Consider the following 21,318-nt stretch of genomic DNA (forward strand, 5'->3'; position numbering starts at 1 on the left):
CTCCTTGTCATCCCCTCCCATAGTTCTTCTCTCCTTCCCCTCCCCTTCTCCTCTGAGCAGATGGGGTCCCCCTGGGTATCCCCCCACCTGGCATTGCCATGGAGTTCCTTAACTTCCTGGATGGAAATGGACGCACGGAGGCAGGCGGCAGCTAACCTTGATAACAAGCTGTGGGGAGACAGCCTTGCTTTGCTCTCACAGCTAAGCCTGCTTTGCATTGTTACTTTCCCAATGCCGTGACCCAGAATCCTTGTGATTCCCAAGGCATTCTGGGCCGGGTGACCTACAGCAGCCACCATCCACATACTAATGGCTTTTTGTGGAGTAGGTGTCATGTCTGATTACTACAGCTGCTTTGACATTTTTATTACTTAATAAAAGAAATACCTCAGCATTTTTAGTGCAACAAATTGCTAGTTCAAGCTATAAAGACCACTATGCTACCACCAAAGGCAGGAGACAAAAGTCACATGATCGGGGAGCATCTGGACACACACACACACACACACACACACACACACACACACACACACTGAGCGAGGCCGACAGTCTCATGGAATTATTAAGACAGTTTCTCCTTCAGAAGAAAAACTCAGTATAAGTAGACTGCAAGTGTTTTCAGTAAACAGCCTTTGTCATGCAGGGACATCTCCACAGACTCCTTCTGATAGAAAAGAGACCCCAGTGATCTTGTGACCAGCTTCAGTGCAGACTGGGCTGTCCCTTCTCCATGCAGATCCATGGCCTGCAGAAGACCGTGCATCCCATCACTGTCACTTCCTCTCTGGCTTCTCTCTAACACCAGCTCCTCCTTTGGCTGTAGGAAGCACCTTAGATTAAATCTATTCCCTCCTTGGGATGTCATCTCTATAGGAAGAAGCAGGGGACCAGGCCTGCTTCCCTGCTGTTCCTTTGGATGAGGTGGCCTTGGGGAATCTCTTTCCCTTTGAGTCTCTGATCCCACAAGTGTAAAACAGAGCCAGTGAAACGGAGCCCACAGGGTTCCTGCTGGGGCTGAATTCAGTACCATATGGAAACCTTCCAGGCACACAGCAAGCGTACTCCTAGTCACACCTTCAAAGAATCTGATGTCAAAGTAACTGCAAAAGCACTTGAAAGTTGCCAGACAAAAATTACTATAAAAAAAATTCACCGGGAGAATTTCTGGGGCAATTTTGCATATTTTAGTCTTCATGCCTGAAAGTGAGAAATGTAAATGCTACAATTGAGAATACTGGGTGTCTTAGTTAGGGTGTTACTGCTGTGAACAGACACCGTGACCAAGGCAACTCTTATAAGGACAACTTTTAATTGGGGCTGGCTTAAAGGTTCAGAGGTTCAGTCCATTGTCATCAAGATGGGAGCGTGGCATCATCCAGGCAGACATGATGCAGGAAGAGCTGAGAGTTCTACATCTTCGTCCAAAGGAAGCCAGGAGCAGACTGTCCTTAGGCAGCAAGGAGGGGCATCTCAAAGCCCACCCTAACAGTAACATACTTCTTCCACCAAGGCCACACCTCCTCCAACAAGGCCATATCTCCTAATAGTGCCACTCCCTAGGCCAAGCACATCCAAACCACCACACTGGGCTAGACTTTACAGAGGGCTGAAGTGTTTGCATGGGGAAGGTATCAAAAACAGAAACAAAAAACAAAAACTGTGAAGAATTAGGAAATAATAATCAGGAAGGCTGGGAATGGTGTCCATACCTGTAATCCTAGCATCCTAGCATTCTGGAGGCAGAGGCAGGAGGACCACTGTAAGGTCAAGGCCAGGCTGATTTATATGAGTTCTAGGCTAGCCAGGGCTTCATAGAGTGATCCTGTTGAGAAATAAACACAGAAGTTCAGGGATGAAAATCCTTAAGAGCACGTTTCTCTAGATCTCTGGTTTGTAGAAGAATAGTGAGGCTGACCAAGGATGTCATGTGTTAGAAGGATGTGAGTGCACTCTAGCCTTAGAGTCTTAGGTCCTGTTCTGTTTCTGTGACTGGTTTCCTATCATAACCCTCAAACTATTTAGAGGGTCAAGAACCTCTAAATAGTCCCAGCTCAAGGTATGGTCCTGCGGACCACTGACCCACCACTGTACTGGCTTCATTCTCTAAGGTGGTCTGACAAGCAATTACAACCCTGCTCTGGCTGGTGCCCTTTCTTTCTCCCAGCATGAGATTGCTGGGGAAATTCCCATTTCTTTGGGAGTGCATTGTTTCTATAGTCTGATAGTCAGATTGTGAGACAGACAGACACACACACACACACACACACACACACACACAAGTAAATGTAATAAATTAAAAACATATCTGTTAAATACACATGCATACCCCTAACATCTTCTTCCACCTCCTCCCTCAACAAATAGATTATTAAAACTGATGGTAGCTTACAAAGTTAACAGGAGATGTCCAACAATACTCATTTTTATAAAAACAAAACAAACCAAACCAGATAGAGGCTTTCCAGAGTGCTGCTGTTGTTGAAGTTTGTCCTTGCTTTTGAAACAAATATTGTCTTCCATGGTCACCGCGTTACTTACGCTTGCTCTGATCTGTGCTAAAATGCCAATAATCATGATGTATATGGAAAAACGCATAGTTTGCATTGAACTTTGAAGGTGTACCTGCGATTTGCTTATTTACCTCCACAAAGGAAGGCTGGAGGATGTCCTCAAGGAGCCCCAGAACTTAGAAGGGAGGTTGCCCAGCTCAGAGGTACAGAGTCAGCAGCTGTGAGGGATCTCCTGGCTGCATGCTAACTAACTCCGATGAGGTCAGCATCTTGCCGCTGAGCTCACACAGGTGTTAGCTAAGTGCTGAAAGGACTTAGCTTCTCCTGAGTCACCTCTTGCCAGTTCTGGAAGCATTATAGTCTTGGCATCGGCAGGAGCTTATCAAGAGCTTTTGTTCCCGAGCTTTGTAGAAATGACAGCGTATGTACACATGTGGGTTTATCTGTCGCTGAAAATGATCAGATTTCACCACCCGTGCTTTGTGTGCTGAATCCCTGCAGGCCCCTGCTACAAAGAGAACCACTGTGAATTCTGGTGCCCTCCCCAGCCATGACTGAGGCCCTGTCTGTGGACAGGAAGCTGTCTGGGGCGCAGGGACAGTTACCATCTCCCTTTCCCACGCCTCTCTTGATGGAGGTTGGACAGCTCAAGGGGGTGGCTAAAAGGAGATCAGCCAGGAGAGGAGAAGGAGGGAAGGTGGGGCTAACAGCTTACAGGGACTCCAGTCCCAGGCCACCAGGGTGAGTTTTCATATACTGTTAAGGGGAACAGAACATCCTAAAAATGGCTGCCCCAAAAGAGAGGTGGTTAGCGTGCCGACAGACAAGCCCTTCTTCAGGACTGGAGTTTCTAAAGGAGGAAATGATCTGTCTGCAGCCTCTCATGGCAGCTTCTGGCGGGATCTTCCTTCTTCTTCATAGAACGTTCATTTCCTGAGAACAGGGCTTCTTGGATTGTATTTGCAGGAAGTTGTGTGAACGACTTCCTGTCTCCCTCTTGTTGTTTCCAGCTGGATTTTTCACACCACAGGTCTCTTTAATCTCCCCCTCCAGCTCTCCACCTAGGAAAATAAACCTATCAAAGGTTCCGGGGCGTGAGAGTGCGGACTCTGGGTGACTTTCCTAAACCAGCCTCCCCACTCAGAAGCACTTTCTAAGATGGGAAAATCCTGAAGGAAGCAGGAATCGTCTCCTGTACACATTCTTTGCCAGCTACCAGAGATCTGATTTTTTTTTTTTTTTTTTTTTTTTTTTTTTGCAGTTGATTGTTAGCTGTGGTTTGGATACCAAAGATTTTACACACACACACACACACACACACACACACACACACAATCAAGGAGAGTACTGACAGAAAAGCCTCCTCAAACACTGTCTTCTTTACAGTAGCCACTCTTAAGGATGACACCCAAACAGAAACGTTTGTGTGACTTGGGATAGCAGCAGCAGGGAGCCTCCTTTTTCTTGCACACTTGAAAGATAAAGAACCTAAAAGTGAGTGGGTAGGGAGATGGGGAGGTGGCTGAGAAGAGTTGGGGGAGGAGAAGAATATGATCAAATATGTTGAATGAAAAAAATCTAATAAAAATATAAGAAAGTTACCCGGGAGTGGTAGAGTCTGCCTCAGGGGTCACCATGTTTGACCCTGGCTCCTGGAGCATTGGCCAACATGGATAGTACGCGTAAGTACAAACACATGACTTGGGGTTCCACCTGAGACACCTCTGACCTATATTTGTCCCACCCTACACATGGCCTGAGTGAAGTTCCCAAGGTGGTCTGGGGTTCAGGAAAAGCTGTGTATATGAAACACAGGCCAGGCAGAGTGCTGGCCACCCCGAGGGATCAGCAGCGTGCATGCAGAGGCTGCTGGGTTCTGATGGCCATCGCAGGCTGGGGGCACAGCCAACATTCTGCTGCAGATCGAGCACAGTTCCTGCCCTGTGGTGGGGACAGGAAGGACACGGGGCACTGATTGTACTGGATTTTGATAACAGAAAAATGAAACAGAGTGCACTGTGCCTCTGGGGATTGTTCTCCGAAAATCCTGGTAGGCCAGTCAGTTGTAACCAGCCAGGCAAGGCGTTACCTCGGGGGCCATTCCTTCAGCCACAAGGTTGGGAATTTTGCTGTATCAGAGTACTTGCTCTTTCTTTCTCTTTCTTCCTTCCTTCCTTCCTTCCTTCCTTCCTTCCTTCCTTTCTTTCTTTCTTTCTTTCTTTCTTTTTTCTTTCTTTCTTCCTTCCTTCCTTCCTCTCTCTCCCTCCCTCTCTCTCTTTATCTCTATCTCCTGCTCTCTCTCTCTCTCTCTTTCTTTCTTTCTTTCTTGATAAAATAAAGGTCTCACCCAAAGAGAAAACAGCATTTGCATAGAGAAAATAGCATTTGCAGCTGAGGATATATACTCAGGTTCACAGTGCCAGCTCCTTTCTTCCAGAATGCCAATGACAAGTGTAGGAAGAAAGGTGAAGGTTATGGACTTTAATATTGACACCAACCATAGGATGCAAGCCTTGCCTCCCATCCATTTCTGCTTCAGACATCTCCAATGAAAGTTCCGTTCCCAGCAAAAGCTCTTCCATCATTTAATGGCAAAGAAGGAAGGGAAGGAGAGGAAGAAAAGAGAAAAGGAGGGGGTATCTGTCTTTAAGAACTTATTTTGCCTTTCCTTATGATAAGTTCCCTCCTCCATCCCCCTGAGTGTGCTTACGTCTCCCACCTAAGCTGCCTGACTGGGCAACAGCCTTCAGCGTTTGAAAGCATGAGCACAAACTTTTTCACTTCTAACACATCAGCCTTGCGTGGCTTGTAATAAAATCAGGTGTTTAGACTCAAAGATGCGTCAGGTTCATAGAAAAGCAATGGCTTTGCTTTCCTCTCTCATCGAACCTGCTCATGGTACACACCTCAGCTACTTCATCGGTAGCAGTGAGAGGGTGCCATGTGGACCCAGAGAGGTTACATACCAAGCCCTGTCAATTGCCATTTGTGATGTTCAAGGGTTAGGCCGTGATTCCTACCAATCCGCACACTCCTCTCCAATCCGGAATCCACGGGAGACCTCTGGTTGCCTCCAGAAGAGGTGCAACAGTGATCCAGAGCAAAGGTTTCCGGTGTCACGTGTGCCTGGTTATGAATTCCCCACTCTACCACTTCCAGACCATATGGACAGATTACACATGGGCCTCTTCCTCGGTTTTACAACTGTAAAAGTGAGAGTTTTCCTTCCCATTCCCAAGCTCCCAAAATAATGACTTTAAGACTCAAGTTATATTTACAAATACCTTGGTCATAAGCTTTGGCTGTTCCTCGATGGGCTCATAAATTGATCATCCTGTTATTCTATTCTAAGTTCTGCCACGTGGCTGGTTACCTTCGCTCAGTCCCCTGCTTCTGTCCTCCACCGTGTACCCTGGTAACTCCTCCCAGGCCTGACTCTTATCCCAGAATCCTTCTGCCCACCAGATGTCCCACCTTCTATTCTACCCTTTCCTATAGACCACAAGCTTGTTGTTTGTTTGTTTTTAATTGACAAGTGATGCAGCCATTCGGTATATAAGAGATTTCCTCTACAATAATCCATAAGATAGGGATAATAACTACAGGTGTTCTAGGGGTTATGGTGTTATGAACTTGAAGCATTTAACTCATTGCCAGGTGTAGTAAACATGCTAGTATGCCTGTATAAAAATGTCTGCCACTCTCTAAGCAATAGCAATGCAGCAACTCTGCTTTCTTTTCTCCATGCTCTCCCCTCCTGCAGCTGCCCTTACCTAAACAAGTATGGACACCTGGCAGGGCTGTCCTTCACCATATATCTGTGAATTGCTAGTCCCAGTCTTGCTAGTAAAACTGGTCCAATGTGAGCAAGCCAGAGTGACTCCCTTCTGGCTCACCCAGTATTCTATAGCAGCATCTGCAGCCAGCGTGAAAGCCTACTCTTTAAGCGCTGGAGCCGGCTTCCCCAGAGACATTCTGAGAGTCCATTCTGTGGCCTCTCCATCCTTCTGCCTCTCATCCTTCTCTGTGGATTGTCATCAGCGTCATCTCAGGCAGACATCTGCCTCTGCCTTGTCCTGTGCAAAACTAACATCAACACCAGGTCACCTTAGTGTCTATCCTCTCTCCTGCCTCCTCGTCTGCAAACTCGCACACACAGCCTGTTCCTCTGTGACCACAGCTCTGGGGTGGAGAGTGGTTTGGGCACAGGTCATTCCACATTGTATGTCCCCATGCTGCTTCACCACCATGAAGGGAAGTGAAATGACAAAGTTGGCAGCCATACTTCCCAACTGGGTCAGACTCTTCTAGGGCCAGAAGCAGAAGGCATGTGCCTGCAGTGTACACACACAGGGCACATTTTGTCAGCCTCTGGGTGGCCTTCAGGCTATGCGACCATAATGAGGTTGGCCATCGCAGCAGAGAGCCAGCCTCTGTTTTGAATCCTGTGTTCTTTCTCTGTCTTCCTTCCCTAGAACTCTCTCTAGAGCCATGAGATGCCTTCGTCCCATTTTGGAGTGGCTCCCTGGAATACTGATAGGAGAGTCTTGTGGCTCGATTTCCTTCCTTTCTGGCCTGGCAGCAAGAGCTGCCAAGTCTGTCTGCCTTTTGTTTAAAGTCTGAAATGAAATGAAAGGAGAAGGTCATTCTGTTTGCCCAACAGCCAGATCCAACTATTAACCAGAAGGCACAGTGTTTTCTGACTCCTGGGAGAAAACCTTATTGTCTAATTGCTCCGTTTATATAACTAGTCTTCTTCCTAAGAAGTCCGGCATTTTGAAAGAGGATGAATAATTCTTGACACTGCTTAGATTTCAAAGTGGATCCTGTTGTCTCGGGACTCGTCATCATACAGGGGAGTTTAAGCTCTGTCGTGTAGAAGAGCTGCACACTCACACCTCCACATACGTGTATGTATTCAGCCTGCTGCCAGTACCCTTCCTGCCCTGTGGGTGTTCTCTCGGGACATGCCTTATCAAACCTGGCCAGCATCATCCAGTACACCTCACTATGGTGCCACCCTCCCTGTGGATTTGTCGATGGCCTGGGAGCCTCCCAGTCTCAGAGCCAGGTGGGCTTCTGGTTCCTTCAGCTTTCCTCTACATCAGCTTTCCTTGGAGGGGGGGGGATGCAGGGTGGGTCTGAGCCACCCACCTGTCTCCTTCCTGCTCTCCCTCTGTAGTGAGACTCACATTTGGGATGCAACCAGGTCTCCTAGGCCCCTCCCTTCCTCTCCCCAGCTTGTCAAGTGCTTTTGTTGGCCCTATGAACCATCTACTTCCTTCGGTAGATGTGCCTGATCAGAGAGTCTCCCGCAGCCACATGCTTTGCCTTCTTGGCAAGCTTTCCCGTTTGGACCTTCGTCAGAGAGGTCAGTGGAGGTAAGGTATATTTTAAGAATGACCTTAGATGTGGACTGTTCACTTGAGTTAACATTTGAGTCCATTAGAGACATGGACAAATTGAGGACATATTCTGCAAAAAGCATTCGGGCTGTCGCAGCAGAGGACCAGGGTTTCCAGTGAAAACTGTTTGCAGGCCAGGATAGCAACCCCTCCAGCCTCCAGCTCTGCCTCCTGCAGAATGTGTGCTGTGACCCATGGTAGACCCAGGACTGATAGCATCTTCTTAACTCTCCAGCTCTGCATGTTTGGAGAGAGTAGTTACATAGGGGCTATGATCCACTCCCCCCCCCCCAAAGTCTTATCCCATAGTGCCACCCCATTACCTCCTCCTTACAGTGGTTCCTGTCTTCACAGTCAGCCCTCTAGAGCTTCTGGCTTCTTTGTGTCTAGTTTCCGTCTCCTGTCCTTAGATTCCACACACACACATACATATACCTTCCCCCCACTCTCTCTCTCTCAGAGCCTTATTGGTATTTGGTAGCCCAGGTTAGCCTCAAACTTGGGACTGTCCTCCTGCCTAGGCCTCCTGAGTGCTAGGAATTATTGGCACGAGTCATCATGCCCAGGTAGAAATTTCTTCTTCCTCTATTCCAGAAGCCATGAAAGTTGACAAGTAATGCCGGCCCCACATGAGACAATAGGGGGTAGCCATATATATAAAATCACCCGGGGATGCCATGGCCACATGGGAATCCCATGTCCATCATTGATCAAACCCAGGCCACTCCTCTGAAGGAGTAAAAACTTAGTGTTGAAGGTATCCCATATCCAAACGTGGCCTTCAGGTAATTCTGCATTTAAATGAATAAGTTAAATGAATTATTTATTATTTCTAAATGATAAATAATTAAAAATTATTTTCTTGCCTGCCTTCCCAGCTTCCACCCTTTACCCCCACATATCACTGAGAGATCTGACCCCAGCCTGCACCCCATGGAAACAGGCTTAGTTGTCTCTGTGTGGGTGCTTTATATCTCAGATACAAAACTGAGCATGTCAATCATCCAGATTTGGCAAGATGTTAAAACCCTTAATTAAACCAAACAATAAACAGAGGTTCTCCAAAGATTCATATGCTTAGTCAGGATCTGGCATGGCAGTGATGTTATGCATGCCAATATGTAAACCATGAACATATTGTGGGAGGGTGACACTAAGGGGGAATTCTTGAAGGCCAAATGAGGAGCATTACATAAACCGCAACCCCAGGCTTTATAATCAATAGCAAAGATGTTAACAAAACTAGAAGCACTTGTTGGGCAGACAGCCTTGCAGAAGTGTTTTCTGTGTAAGGCTGTGTGGCCTGTGTGCAAAGAGATGTGCTTCTAGCAGAGTCTTCTGTCACAGTTCTTGTCATCAGATGTCCATGCATGCCTCCCCTCCTTCACAATCTCCCAGCTTTGTTAAGGTTTGACACAAGTGACTCCATTTTGATTCTGACTTTTTGCATAATCTTAAGGAATACTTGTTTTTGTATTTGTTGCCCTGGCTACTACTGTTGATGCTGCCGTTCATGCTGGAAGACCTGACTCTGGTACTCCCTTGCACAGCTCCATCAGACAGCCTGGGAAGATGCTCTGATCTTAGACTCTACCAGTTCACTTAGCCCTAGACTTGTTTATTCTTTAAAACCTTCTGGCACTTGTTTCCAACTCTCCCTTCCTCTTCATTACAGCACTGTAGTTTCTGAACTTGCCTGTCATTTCAGCTGTCTCAGCCTCTGACCGTGCTCCCCACTCCCATCTGACTGTGCTCCCTTCCCCAATTTCTTACTTATTCATGGTACTGTGGCCACTCTTCCTGCCTCCTCACACACATTGGGTAGGTCAGGCTCACTGTCCACACACTTGCCCTGCCATCTTCATGTGGCAGCTGTCCCGACTATATGTCCTTCTGTTGGTACCCCAGGTGCTCATATGTATCCGAGTGTGTGTACTAACGATGGGACAGGCATGATTGTCTTCTTCCTACATGGATCCTACTTCATTTCATCAAACGCCAGCTCCTCCATGGCACTCACTGGCCTGCCCCAGTGCTGTTTACTCGATCATCCTCCAGGCTCTCACAGTGATTTACATGTTTCTTTCCAGCGCATCCTGTTGTGTGTTGTAGTTTGCATCAAAGACTTACCCCTTGATGCAATGGTAATACCTTTGTTATCTGCACACTCCGAAGTTTAGTACACTGCCTTGCATTCACTAGATCCTATATAGACTTTGTAAGTGGAATAGAGGCTTGTCCTCTTTTAACTTAATTGGAATTATTTTTTAATAGTTTTTAAGTGTCATGTTTGCATCATTTAATCCCTTCCTTTCCACCTCCAAATCCTCCCATAGCCCCCACATTCCCACTCACATTTATGACTTTTTAAAATTAATATTGTTATACACACACACACACACAGAGTACCTATTTGGTCCATTTAGTTCTGTCTCATGTACATGTGTATTGGGCTAGGGTTAGGGTTAGGGTTAGGGTTAGGGTTAGGGTTAGGTTAGGGTTAGGGTTAGGGTTAGGGTTGTATAAGGGATTCTCATCCCTGGAGAATAATCATTTTCCTCCCTGTGTAGCCATTGTCTGCCTATATCTCTCATCTAGAGGTGAGGCCTTGTGAATTTCCATCCCCTTTGGCATTTCCGGTGGTATTGTTACTATGCATGTCTTGTTTAGACAATGCCTGTCTAGAAGAAACTGTCTTGTAGAAGGCATCCTACTTGTCTGATTCTTACACTCTTTCTGTCTCCTCTTCCATGATTGTCCCTGAGCCTTCTGTACAGGGCTTGTATTGTGGATGCATTGGGGTTGGATACTGGGCATGGTTAGTCGATCTCTATATTTTGACCAGTTGTGGACCTTTAGAATAGTCTCTATCATTGCAAAAAAGAAACTTCTTGGATTATAGGTGAGAGTTACTCTTATCAGACTGGGTTGTCCAGATCTTGTTATGTGGAAGATGATTGTATCTAAAAAGCTCAAACCTAGGTGTTAAAAAACCCAGGTTCTGGCGCTGGAGAGCTGGCTCAGCAGTTAAGAGTGTGTACCCATGTTCACAGCACCTATGTAGGCTGCCCACAACCACCTGCAACTGTAGCTCCGGGGTATCTGATGCCTCTGACCTCCGCTGGCTCCTGAACTCATGAACACTGAGCCACGCAGAGATAAACACACATGCACATAATTAGAGATGAAATATATCTTTAAAAACATTAAATCAAGATTACTCAAAAAGTTTGACCAGAACCCCAAGAGGAAGTGTCTACCAATCGTGACTCATCCTGGTCCAGTTCTAGAAGTGTGCTCTTCAGAAAAGTCGCCACTGTGATTTGTCTGTTCCACCTAAGGCAATGCTTCTGCCCCGTGGATGCTCGGGGCAGGGGCAGGGGCAGGGGCAGGGGCAGGGGCAGGGGCAGGGGCAGGGGGGCAATGAGCAGCGTCAGACAACAATGTTTCTGCCACACAGGCATCTGGAGTCCGGTGCTGTCCCTCTTTCCTACAGGAACAAGTTACAATCACACATTCACAAGAAATCCTCTGCTCCCATCCCTGGCAGATCTCGGAGTTTCCCACAAGCCATCTGGGTCTCTTTCTATGGTCCTTTTTTTTTTTCCTCAAGTTTTCTTTTCTTTTGTTTTTGTTTTTGTTTTTCCAATTTCATTATTAGTTGTTAATGTTCTTAAAATTGCAGATCCCCATCCATCAGGGATTGTACCTTACAATTAATAACTGGAGTATGAACAGCTGTGATTGGACCTGTGTCTGTTTGAATGCTTATTTTATTCTGAGTCCTACTCTCAAATCCAGCATGCTAGAGACTCTACTTGTTTGTCACTTGTAGAAAGGAGAAGCCATTAAATCTCTTCAGAGTCTTCATTCTTACTGGTTCCCCTTTGACATTTTTTAAACGTTTTGTAAAGTAGATACTGTGGGATTGCTGTTTGCTGAGGCATGTCGCTGTCTTTTCCTTTAGCATGACCCTTCTCGGATGACCCAACCCTGAGGCCTTCATAGCTCTGGCTTCCTGGCGTGACCCAGGTGTCACTGTCTTCTGTGTCTTCATCAGCAACGAGATTGACTTTGGAAAAAAAAAATATCATTAAAAGTTCACAGTAAATTCAGCTCCAAACAGTTTCCATAAACACAGAATTACTTTGGTTTTATGTTCACAAGTCAAACATGGAAAGGATATTTGGTGACTGTCAAAAGTTGTCATTAGTCTCTTTACGGATAACTTGATTTTGAGTCCGGAGGTGTGGCTCAGAGGTAGGGTACTCATCTCTGTCACACATGGCCCTGAGTTTCAGTTTGGAAGAAGCACAAAGAAACTTAAAGTAACTTGATTTACTTATAACCACAGTAACCTTTTGCCTTGTTGGTTTCCCATGATTCTGGGATAGAATTGGGCTCCTCTCTGTGCTAGGTAAGCACTCTCCCACTAAACCATAGCCACGATGCTGTTACCTGGTTTTATTGCTTTGTTTTCTGAGACAAGGCCTTACATTACAGCCCAGGCTGACTTAGCATTCACCATTCTCCTGCCTCAGCCTCCAAAAGGGATCACAGACAGGTGATACCACCATGCCCAACCCAAACACATCTCTTTATTCACATTTAGCTTTTATTTTTTAATGGAAAAATCATTTGAAATTAAAATTATTATACTGGCCCTAAAAAGTGAATTATCCTGAGCCCTTCATTGGGAAATGATCAAAACATGGAGTCCGCTTATAAAATGGGAAGTTAGCCCAAAATGCCTAGGAGCTGAGCACAAGCAGTGTCTTCCAATCTACATGAAGATGGAATATTTGGAATATTTATGAGCAGCACTTGAGTATTGGGATTTTGTTTTAGCTCTGGCCTCTGTAAGTCACACGTTCTCACTCCAGAAACAGATTCCAAGCTGCAAGAGGGGCATCTTGATAGCAGCAAAGGTTCATCTCAAACTCTCATAGCTTAGCCACAGAAGGACAAGCAACCAACTTTCATTTCTCCTAAAGCTGGGCACAGAAGTTTCTAGAGTGTTTCACCCCTGCTGACATTTTATAGAGATGTCAACAACAATGGCTTTCACTCTTCTCTGTGGTTTCAGGAGCAATGGGGAACCCTGGCCAGCTGTGCAGCCGACAGAACAATGTCCCAGCTGTTCCTAAAAGCAGCCCTAGTCAGACTCTACCTGCTGTCCACAGCTGCCATGCCAGGGAAAGGCGCACTGGTTCACAAGGAGTTGCCTTTCTCTAGAGAGGAAAGAAAAATACTGAGTATTTACAGAAAAGAAAATTGGACCCTTCAGCCTTCTTTTAGTGGCCATGCCTGAAATGGCAGTGGGGAAGGCCAAAAATCCACTCAGGCAGTCTCGACATTAAGGCATGATTCATACTGCCCAGGATGGAAAATCCAGCTAGGGAAGCAAGCGCAGCCAAAAAACCTCCCAGGAGGTCCTTTGCCAGGGCTGCTGCCTGCTGTCCTGTGAGACGGCTGCATATGAATGAATGAATGAATGAATGAATGAATGAATGACGGTCTTTCTCTCTCTCTCTTTCTTGCACCGTCATAGTTCATGACCAAGAACCCCACCATGCGCTTGGGCAGCCTGACTCAGGGAGGAGAGCATGAGATCCTGAGACACCCTTTCTTTAAGGAAATCGACTGGGCCCAGTTGAACCATCGCCAGTTAGAGCCGCCTTTCCGACCTAGAATCGTGAGTGCCGCTGTAAAAGATTCTCTCCCTTTTTCTTCAGATGACCAAAGTCCAAGGAAAAGCTGGTGTCGCCTATGGAATGACAGAGTCAAGGTTGGCTGTCCCTTGCTGCACAGAGAGATGGGCTGGTTGTCCCTGAGACAATGTCTCTCCATGTGTTGACTATTTATCACAAAGTTTTCACCTCTCACTTGTGCTAGCTCTACCCTCCCTGAAACTAAATTAAAATTTCCCAGTAGCTAATACACGTAAGCTGCTTTAAATATCCCTAGAAGAATTTAACTAATTGATGTCATTCTTCCTAGCCAGTTTTCTCCTGTTCTTGGGGCACCATTTGTGCCTCTCCCAGGCCTTAAGATAGTAGAGAAGATGCTAGATGCTCCTTCACTGAGCCTGGCTTCTTGACCTGCACAGCTTGTCACTGCTACAGTGATAGAGGACTCAGGCCAGACAGGCAGAGCCCCTTTGGAGAAATGCAGAGGATAACAACGGTAGCAATCTAAGCCACCAAGCTTGAGAGTGGCCCACCTCACAGTAATCGAGCCAAGCTGTACTTATAAGCATCAAGGGTTCCAGAGAAGGCAGGCTAAAAATAGATCAAGACTATTGGGAGGAGACAAGGTCTGAGACAAGGCGGAGGAGAAGCGTCCTTGAATCAGATAAGAGGAGTGGGATCTCTCACAATGGTTGAAAAGAAAGAAACAGACCTCCTTAGTATGCTTATAAAGATTTCATTTGCCCAGTTCTTTCAAACAGAGTGAGCTTAGTCTGTGCCAGCCTATTAAACTTTGGATGTCCAGCAGCCAGAGGGATCCCACCAGCTCTAGCCCAGTGGGGTGTATTGTTTCTGACCAGTAACAGGTTATACACTTTTGCTCTAAGCCTGGCAGCACCGTGGTAAAACAACCCGAGAACCTCTTCTCACATGTGCAAAATGTGTGCAAACACTAAGTGGGCTGAGAATGAGTTTATTCAACCTCTGGCCAGATGTTGAGTGGGCGTGCCCCTCAGCAAGGCCTGCTGGGAAACCACACCTCAGTGAAATGGAGGCTAATGGGCAAGAGGGTAATAAGCAAGTCTGGGTGGCCATGTTAACTCTTTAGCCTTACAGTTCAAGGCTGTTCCACTTCCAGGGCACAGTGACTAGAGGGCAGGGCATGGGATGAGTAACTTGGCAGTTGGCAAAGGCCATAGTAATACACGTGGTGGAGTGGCCATGAAGCATCGCTTAATCATGGATATCAGAGTCAGAAATACTGCCCCTGACCAAGGATGCAGGCCAGATCTCCAAACTCTTGAGAATGGGCTGAGTCCCATGCAAGAGAGCAAAGCCCCAAGCACATGCAAGCTGACCACAGTTTCCATTTTTCTTTAACAGAAATCCCGAGAAGATGTCAGCAATTTTGACCCAGACTTTATAAAAGAAGAGCCCGTCTTAACTCCGATTGATGAGGGACATCTTCCTATGATTAACCAGGATGAGTTTAGAAACTTTTCCTATGTGTCACCGGAATTGCAACTGTAGCCTTATGGGGAGTCAGAACCAAAGGGGAAGGTGGATTTCTCCAGGAATTTCTTCTGTGGGAATTCCCTAGCATCCGCCTTAGAACACCAGCTTCACCTTCATGGAGCAAAATGTTCACAACTCTGCAAAGGGCGGAGCCTCAAGAGAGCTGCTCTCTCAAGTCCCCAGGAGCCATGGTACATTTCAGTAATCGATACTGAGATAAGATGTTACAAAGATGTGCACTGCTCAACCCATGAGTCTCCAGGGCTCTTTCAGGCTTGGAGGAAAGGACAGAAGCCAAAGGAAGAGATGCTGGGAAGGATACAGGAGATCCTAGGGATTATAAGCCAAACAGGCTTCCTTTTTTTTTTTAACTTCAAGAGACAAATCTACTTTCTGTGGAGCACTCTACACTCTTCTTTAAGCCAATATTTCAGTCTACAAAAGATTAAATGTTGATGAAGAAGTCTCTCTAGGGAAAAGAACGGCATTCTAAGTAGAAGGATGCGCTTTGAAGAAACTGCAGATGGGCGTCCTTCAAGCTCCCAACCTAAACCCAGTGTTGAGAGCGGAGGTTGGACACCACGACAACCGTCAGTGTCTTGAGTCTCTTCCTCTTCCTTTCAGTAACTAGATATTTATTGAGTGTCAAATAAAAAGGTGCCATAATCTTCAGTAGCGTACACAGTAGAGTCATGACGCTTTTACACATCCTGGGGTCCACCCAATGGTGTTCACGTTTTGGGAAAGTCCTCTCCACATTGCATAGGTCTGTCTTCTTTGTCTCCTGTTCATAGAAGGGCCACCACCACAGTTGTGCGGTCAGCAGGCAGGCTTCTGTTGCATGCCACCCGAGGACTGGTGGAAGCGAATCACCCGCACATACTTCATCTCGGGCTGACTCGTTGGTGAAGAACTCTGCACTGTTCCCATCCATGAACACGTGTGTGGCGGATCCTCCAGTCAGTCTATTTAAGTTATGTTTTCAGAGACAAAGAAGGTTGTTTGATATACACATTAATAATTAACAATGGGCCTTGCAAACAAGGCTGACGACAAAGGTGTACCTTTTCGTGTGTAACCATATATACAGTTGAAAAGTTTTATCTGGCTGAAAATAAAGGCATTTTTGTAGCAAAAGGAAATTTTGTGAGAAGAGTGATTTGTCCTCTCCCTGACTCAGAGGATAGGTTTCTAATCAAAGTAAAAAGCTTTTCACAGTTATTAGAACTCAGGACTGTAGGCAAACTCCTGAGAGAAGGTACTGGCAGAACATTTTGTATCCCTGAGGAGGGTGTGGTCAGTCTCATTCATTCATGTCTGCTCTGAATCAGTGCAGTGACTTCTGGGTATTGCTGTAGCAGGCTGATCCTGGGAATCTTAGTAGCTCTTCAAAACATCCACTTATCCTTCACATACAGTACATGCCCATGGCCCTCTCTATCTTCTACCTGTGCCATCAAGAAAGTAGAATTCCTAAGGTCCACAGAGCAAGAAGAAAAGATGGAGGAGGTCCTCGTTTGCTTCTTAACCACCTCCTCAGAGGAACATTTGCAACCTCTCTTGCCATTTGATTGGCCAGATTGGGGCATCCCTAAAGATACCAGTGGCCTAGAGGAATTAGGAGATAGCTGAGCAGTACCACAGTCTCCATCATCAGTTCTTTTGGGCATTCCAGGGTGAAAACGATATTTCTGCATTAATAGGAAAGCTATCGGCCTTCCTGAAGATTTGTCTGGCACAGGTCAGTAGCTTGTGATGCCATGTCTGGGTAGCAGGCAGGAGTAAATACAGTACATCTTACATCCTGCAAGAGCTTGAGGTTATTGGTTTGCAAAAGTCTTGATCTTGTTAAGGGGTGGACCTAGATATACAGCCTGAAGCTTTACATTCTAACCCTGCAGTCTGCTGGGAAAGATTGGAACTCTTTCTGACTTGGGGATTCTTGATCATTATGCTTGTTTTAAAATCAGTCGTACAAATTTCAAGCATATTTACTTATTCAATGCTCCTATGAATTGTGTACTCCCATTTTCATTATACAGATGGAGAAACTGGAGCGCGGAGTGTTTTTTTTTTTTTTTAAATAGCTTGTCCACACAAGTCACACAACAAAAGCATTAGGGCCAAGATAGGACCCAAGCCATTTTATTTCCAGAATCCTTGCTTTTAGCCCAAATGCATAAGGCTTTCCATTTAAAATCAATCCCATTTCCCTAACCTTTGTGGGGTTCTGAGAGCAGTTAAAAGGGTGTAGTCTGGGGTTCACAGGAGCAGGAAATAAGCTGCCAGTCTGCAGGAAGGCCTTAGTCATCCTCAGCCCTGTCATCCTTGCCCCTGTGCAGAACTGTAGATCTGATGGGGAGATGGCTCAATCTGCAATCAAGGGCGGTGCTTCTCGCCTGATTCAGGGAACTGGGGCAGACCCAGGTGACGCAATAGTGACTTCAGTTTCCTCATTGTCCAGAAAAGGAGAGAAAGAGGAAATAGTCTGGGTCACACTGGGTCCCATAAACTCCACTCGAATCCCCTGGGCTAACCTCTGAGCCTTAGGAGTTTACAATCCTCTCCTCCTCCCGGAGGTCTGTCTGTCTTTTGGTAACTCCAAGCCTCCTTCTCACTGACTGGGGCTGGAGCAAAAGCCACAGCTGCAGCGAGAAGCAGGTAGGTGTGTACAGCCACCAGGCAGCTGGTGGTGGCAGCTGCACATTTATAGCCACAAATCCCGTGTGACTTGCCTGCAAGGAGAAGAGCAGGAAACACTGTGTCTGCCACGTGTTGGTTTTCATTGGGTGTGCAGTGACTTCAATATTCCAGGCACACATTTATCCTTCACCATTTCCCAAGGCAGCAGCCAAGACCTTTCCCCTTATTTAGTCTTGGCTATCCGGATTGCTTCATCTGGCAGTGTTGACTTACAGCAAACAGAGGCCGTGATGCCCTGGCTTTGTGGGCACACTGGGTCATATAATTCTTCCTTTCATATCATCTGAAGATAAGAGTCTGATCCAAGTCAGACATTTCAGGAAATGAGCCTGCTCGTCACAGGTTCTCCTGGAAATGAGCCCTGTGGTCACAGGTTCCTCTGGGCTGGGTTGCAGGTTGGCGGGAACAAACCAGAGCACAGCTGTGAACAGAACTCCGTTGTCTTCCTTTCTCCCTGTATTGGATTCAAACCAAAGCTGAGGGTGCCCCTGGGCTTCATCCTATATCCATCCCACCCCTAGTCCTGGTCAGTTGTCTTTCTCTTCTCCTGTCTCCCCCTATCTTCTCCCCCACACTTGGCTTTCAGAGCCAGTTTTCCAATCAAAAATGACTTAAAATCATTTGTGTGCTTATTCTGAAGGTTCCTCTGGAGCTCATAAAAGTCAGCCACCTTTCCCATGTATGTCTGCCTCTGTTATCGCCCTATGGGCTCCTGCCCCAACATAGACTATCTAAGAGAGCCACTTCTCTCAGCCGTGTGAGGTAAGAGGCCCCCAAGTTGAGAGAGCATGCTTAGTGGGGTACACACATATGGGGTGAGCCCACACTCACCCAGTGTTCTTAAGCAGAGGAAATTGTTCCTCAGTTTTAGTGTTCTTGTCAGTGAAGTACAAATGACACAAATGACAGTGGCTGCCTGCCTTGTGTTACTGCCTCAGGGGCAGATGGAAAGCATCTAGTTAGTACAAGGACACTGGATGTGCTCTGTGTTAGCTATTGTTACTACCAGCTGCACTGTGGAGCTTGGAATGTCCATCAGACAGTGGGCAGGACAGACCCCCACATACTTCATGCCCATCTCATACAGATGTTGAGCCAGCACCAACTTAAGAGGATTCAACTCTTCTGCTTGGCCCCAGAGCCTCCTCAGTTGACTAAACCTTCTGGGGAGTTTTGAGTCAAGCCCAGATGCCAAATATGGATGAGTTTTAAGTGTAAAATACAGCTCAATCTAAAACAACCAGGCCAAGAATTGCCCATGGTCTTCCTAATTGGCTTTTCTCTCCAACATGATAGGAATTCTGTCGTCCTTTTAGGTTTAGCTACAAGATTCATTTAGTTCACTTCTGACCAATTAGCATGAGGGCCACACCCATCCTGGGCACTGACTGGGCACATGCAGCATGCTGTGCCACCAGAAGCCAAGATACCCAAGATATTCAGTAACTCCTGCCATGTCCAAGGACCTGAAGCCATGGCAGAGCCTCTACCCTCTTCTCTTTAAAGCAAGCTCTCTGGAGATGTATTGTGGTAAAAAGAGCCTCCACAGGCCTGTAGATTCTTCTGAAAAGACAGCCCTAGATGTCCCCTGCCACATGTCATAGCTCTTCCAGATCCCCACAGTTGTCTGTCTTATGCCACCAAGGCGGTTATTACCTGACAGAGGCTTCATTCTTCCAGTGGCTTGAGCCGCAGCTAGAAGAATTTGGGTGAGACAAAGGGAAGGTTGTGTTAGGACCAAGTGTGGACGTGTTCAAGTGGGTTGCCAGAAGTGAGAATCTTTATAGAGACATTTCAAATTTAGAAACCAGGGACAGTCTAGCAGTCATTTGACCGGACAGTGCCAAAAATACCCTGAATGAGCTCTCAAGGTTTTCCAGCCTTGTGCTCTGCTGGCTAAGAATAAGTGGGTGGCTGTGCTCAATGGGCCTCTCTACCCTTACTGATAACGTCCCTGTCATCCATTGAAATCCCAGTCAGATTTGCTCTTTGTCCACCTCTGGGCAATCTTTATGCCTTATCTCATCTCCACATGCACCCTGTGCTCTCTCGGTCTCAAGATTCTTTTTTAGACACACTCAGATCACTCATTCCCATAGCCATGTACTCACCAGCACCCCTTATCCAGCTGCCTTTCCTATTTCTCATGCTTACCCATGCGCAAAAGGGAAGAAGGAATGGCAGGCTCCCTCAGTAGCAGATGCAAGCAGAGCTGTTGCCAGAAGAGAAAGGACTCCAGGGTGCTTGCCCTTCCTCTATGGCTGCAGTTCTCAACTTGTGGGTCACAACCTCTTTCGGGGGGGGGGTGTCAAACAGCCTTTTGACAGAGGTCACATATAAGATATCCTGAAGATTAGATGTTTACATTACAATTCATAACAGTAGCAAAATTACAATTATGAAGTTGCAACAAAAATAACTTCATGATTGGAGGTCACCACAACTTGAAGAACTGTGGTAAAGGTTGCAGCATTAGGAAGGTTGAGACTCATTGCTCTAAGAGAAGGCTCTTGACAGTGAAGAAGGTGAGGTACTCGCTGATACGATGAACTGTAGCCCGGAGACAGGGTGCTAGGAGGCATTCGGATGAATGTTGGTAAGAATTTGTGAGATGAGAATTATTTCGGCAATGTTAGTTACTGAAACACTAGAAGGATGTTGATCAGTGGGAGAAAGGCTAACAAGGCTTCCAAAAGTTACATTTATGTATTTTGTCATTGTGGTGGGGGGGTAGGTATGATGCATTCCATGGTGCAAGTGTGGCAGTCATGGGATGGGTCGGGGAGGTTGGTTCTCTCCTTCCACCATGTGGGTTTGGAGGCTTAGACTCAGGCCATCAGGCCTGGCACCAGACACCTGAACCCACTGGGACATGTCACTGACCCTAGCTCATTTCTCCTTTCTTTGATGATTCCTGGACTGGTTGATCAAGGATAGGTGGTATACTTTCTCTAGTTGAATTCTAATAACTTAAGTAACCAGGTCTCAACTCATTTCCTTGTGGCAAATGTGGGTTAAAGGAGCAACGGTACGCAGGGTGTGTCAGGGTGTGTCAGTTAACAGGTAAAGATCAGTCCGAGACGGTGATCCTTCAGGCCCAAGACAACCCTGCTCTCCTTGGATTAAGACAATTTTTTAATTTTATTTTTAATTAAGTATTTATTTCATTTACATTTCCAATGCTATCCCAAAAGTTCCCCACACGCTCCCCCACCCACTGCCCCCACCCACCCACTCCTACTTCTTGGCCTTGGCGTTCCCCTGTACTGAGGCAGATAAAGTTTGCACGACCAATGGGCCTCTCTTTCTACTGATGGCCGACTAGGCCATCTTCTGATACATATGCAGCTAGAGTCACAAGCTCTGGGGGGTACTGATTAGTTCATAATGTTGTTCCACCTATAGGGTTGCAGATCCCTTTAGCTCCTTGGGTACTTTCTCTAGCTCTTCCATTGGGGGCCCTGTGATCCATCCAATAGCTGACTGTGAGCATCC

The 21,318-nt window shown here is 46.4% G+C and overlaps 1 protein-coding gene and 1 long non-coding RNA gene across 5 annotated transcripts in view; one reads left to right on the forward strand and one right to left on the reverse strand.

Moving 5' to 3' along the window:
- The window catches only part of Prkch (protein kinase C, eta), a 193,390-nt gene extending 177,128 nt beyond the window's left edge, over positions 1–16,262 (forward strand). For both annotated transcript variants that reach the window (NM_001313977.1, NM_008856.4), the window contains 2 exons: positions 13,467–13,610; positions 14,989–16,262. In NM_001313977.1, the coding sequence (NP_001300906.1) occupies positions 13,467–13,610; positions 14,989–15,135 (291 nt within the window). In that variant the 3' untranslated portion in view covers positions 15,136–16,262. The remainder of the gene's footprint in view (positions 1–13,466; positions 13,611–14,988) is intronic.
- Gm34189 lies at positions 11,337–20,243 on the reverse strand. Of its 3 annotated transcripts, XR_003950197.1 has the most exons (4): positions 19,978–20,243; positions 19,480–19,518; positions 13,086–13,146; positions 11,337–11,987 (listed from the first exon to the last, which is right to left on the reverse strand). It is a non-coding gene; the product is annotated as a predicted gene, 34189 (long non-coding RNA). The 3 variants fall into 3 exon arrangements; XR_003950198.1 differs by lacking the exon at positions 13,086–13,146; XR_003950196.1 differs by having other exon boundaries at positions 19,480–20,243.
- Between the last annotated feature and the right edge of the window lie 1,075 nt (positions 20,244–21,318).

Source organism: Mus musculus, chromosome 12 (genome assembly GCF_000001635.26).
Source record: "Mus musculus strain C57BL/6J chromosome 12, GRCm38.p6 C57BL/6J".
Classification (NCBI taxonomy): Eukaryota; Metazoa; Chordata; class Mammalia; order Rodentia; family Muridae; genus Mus; species Mus musculus.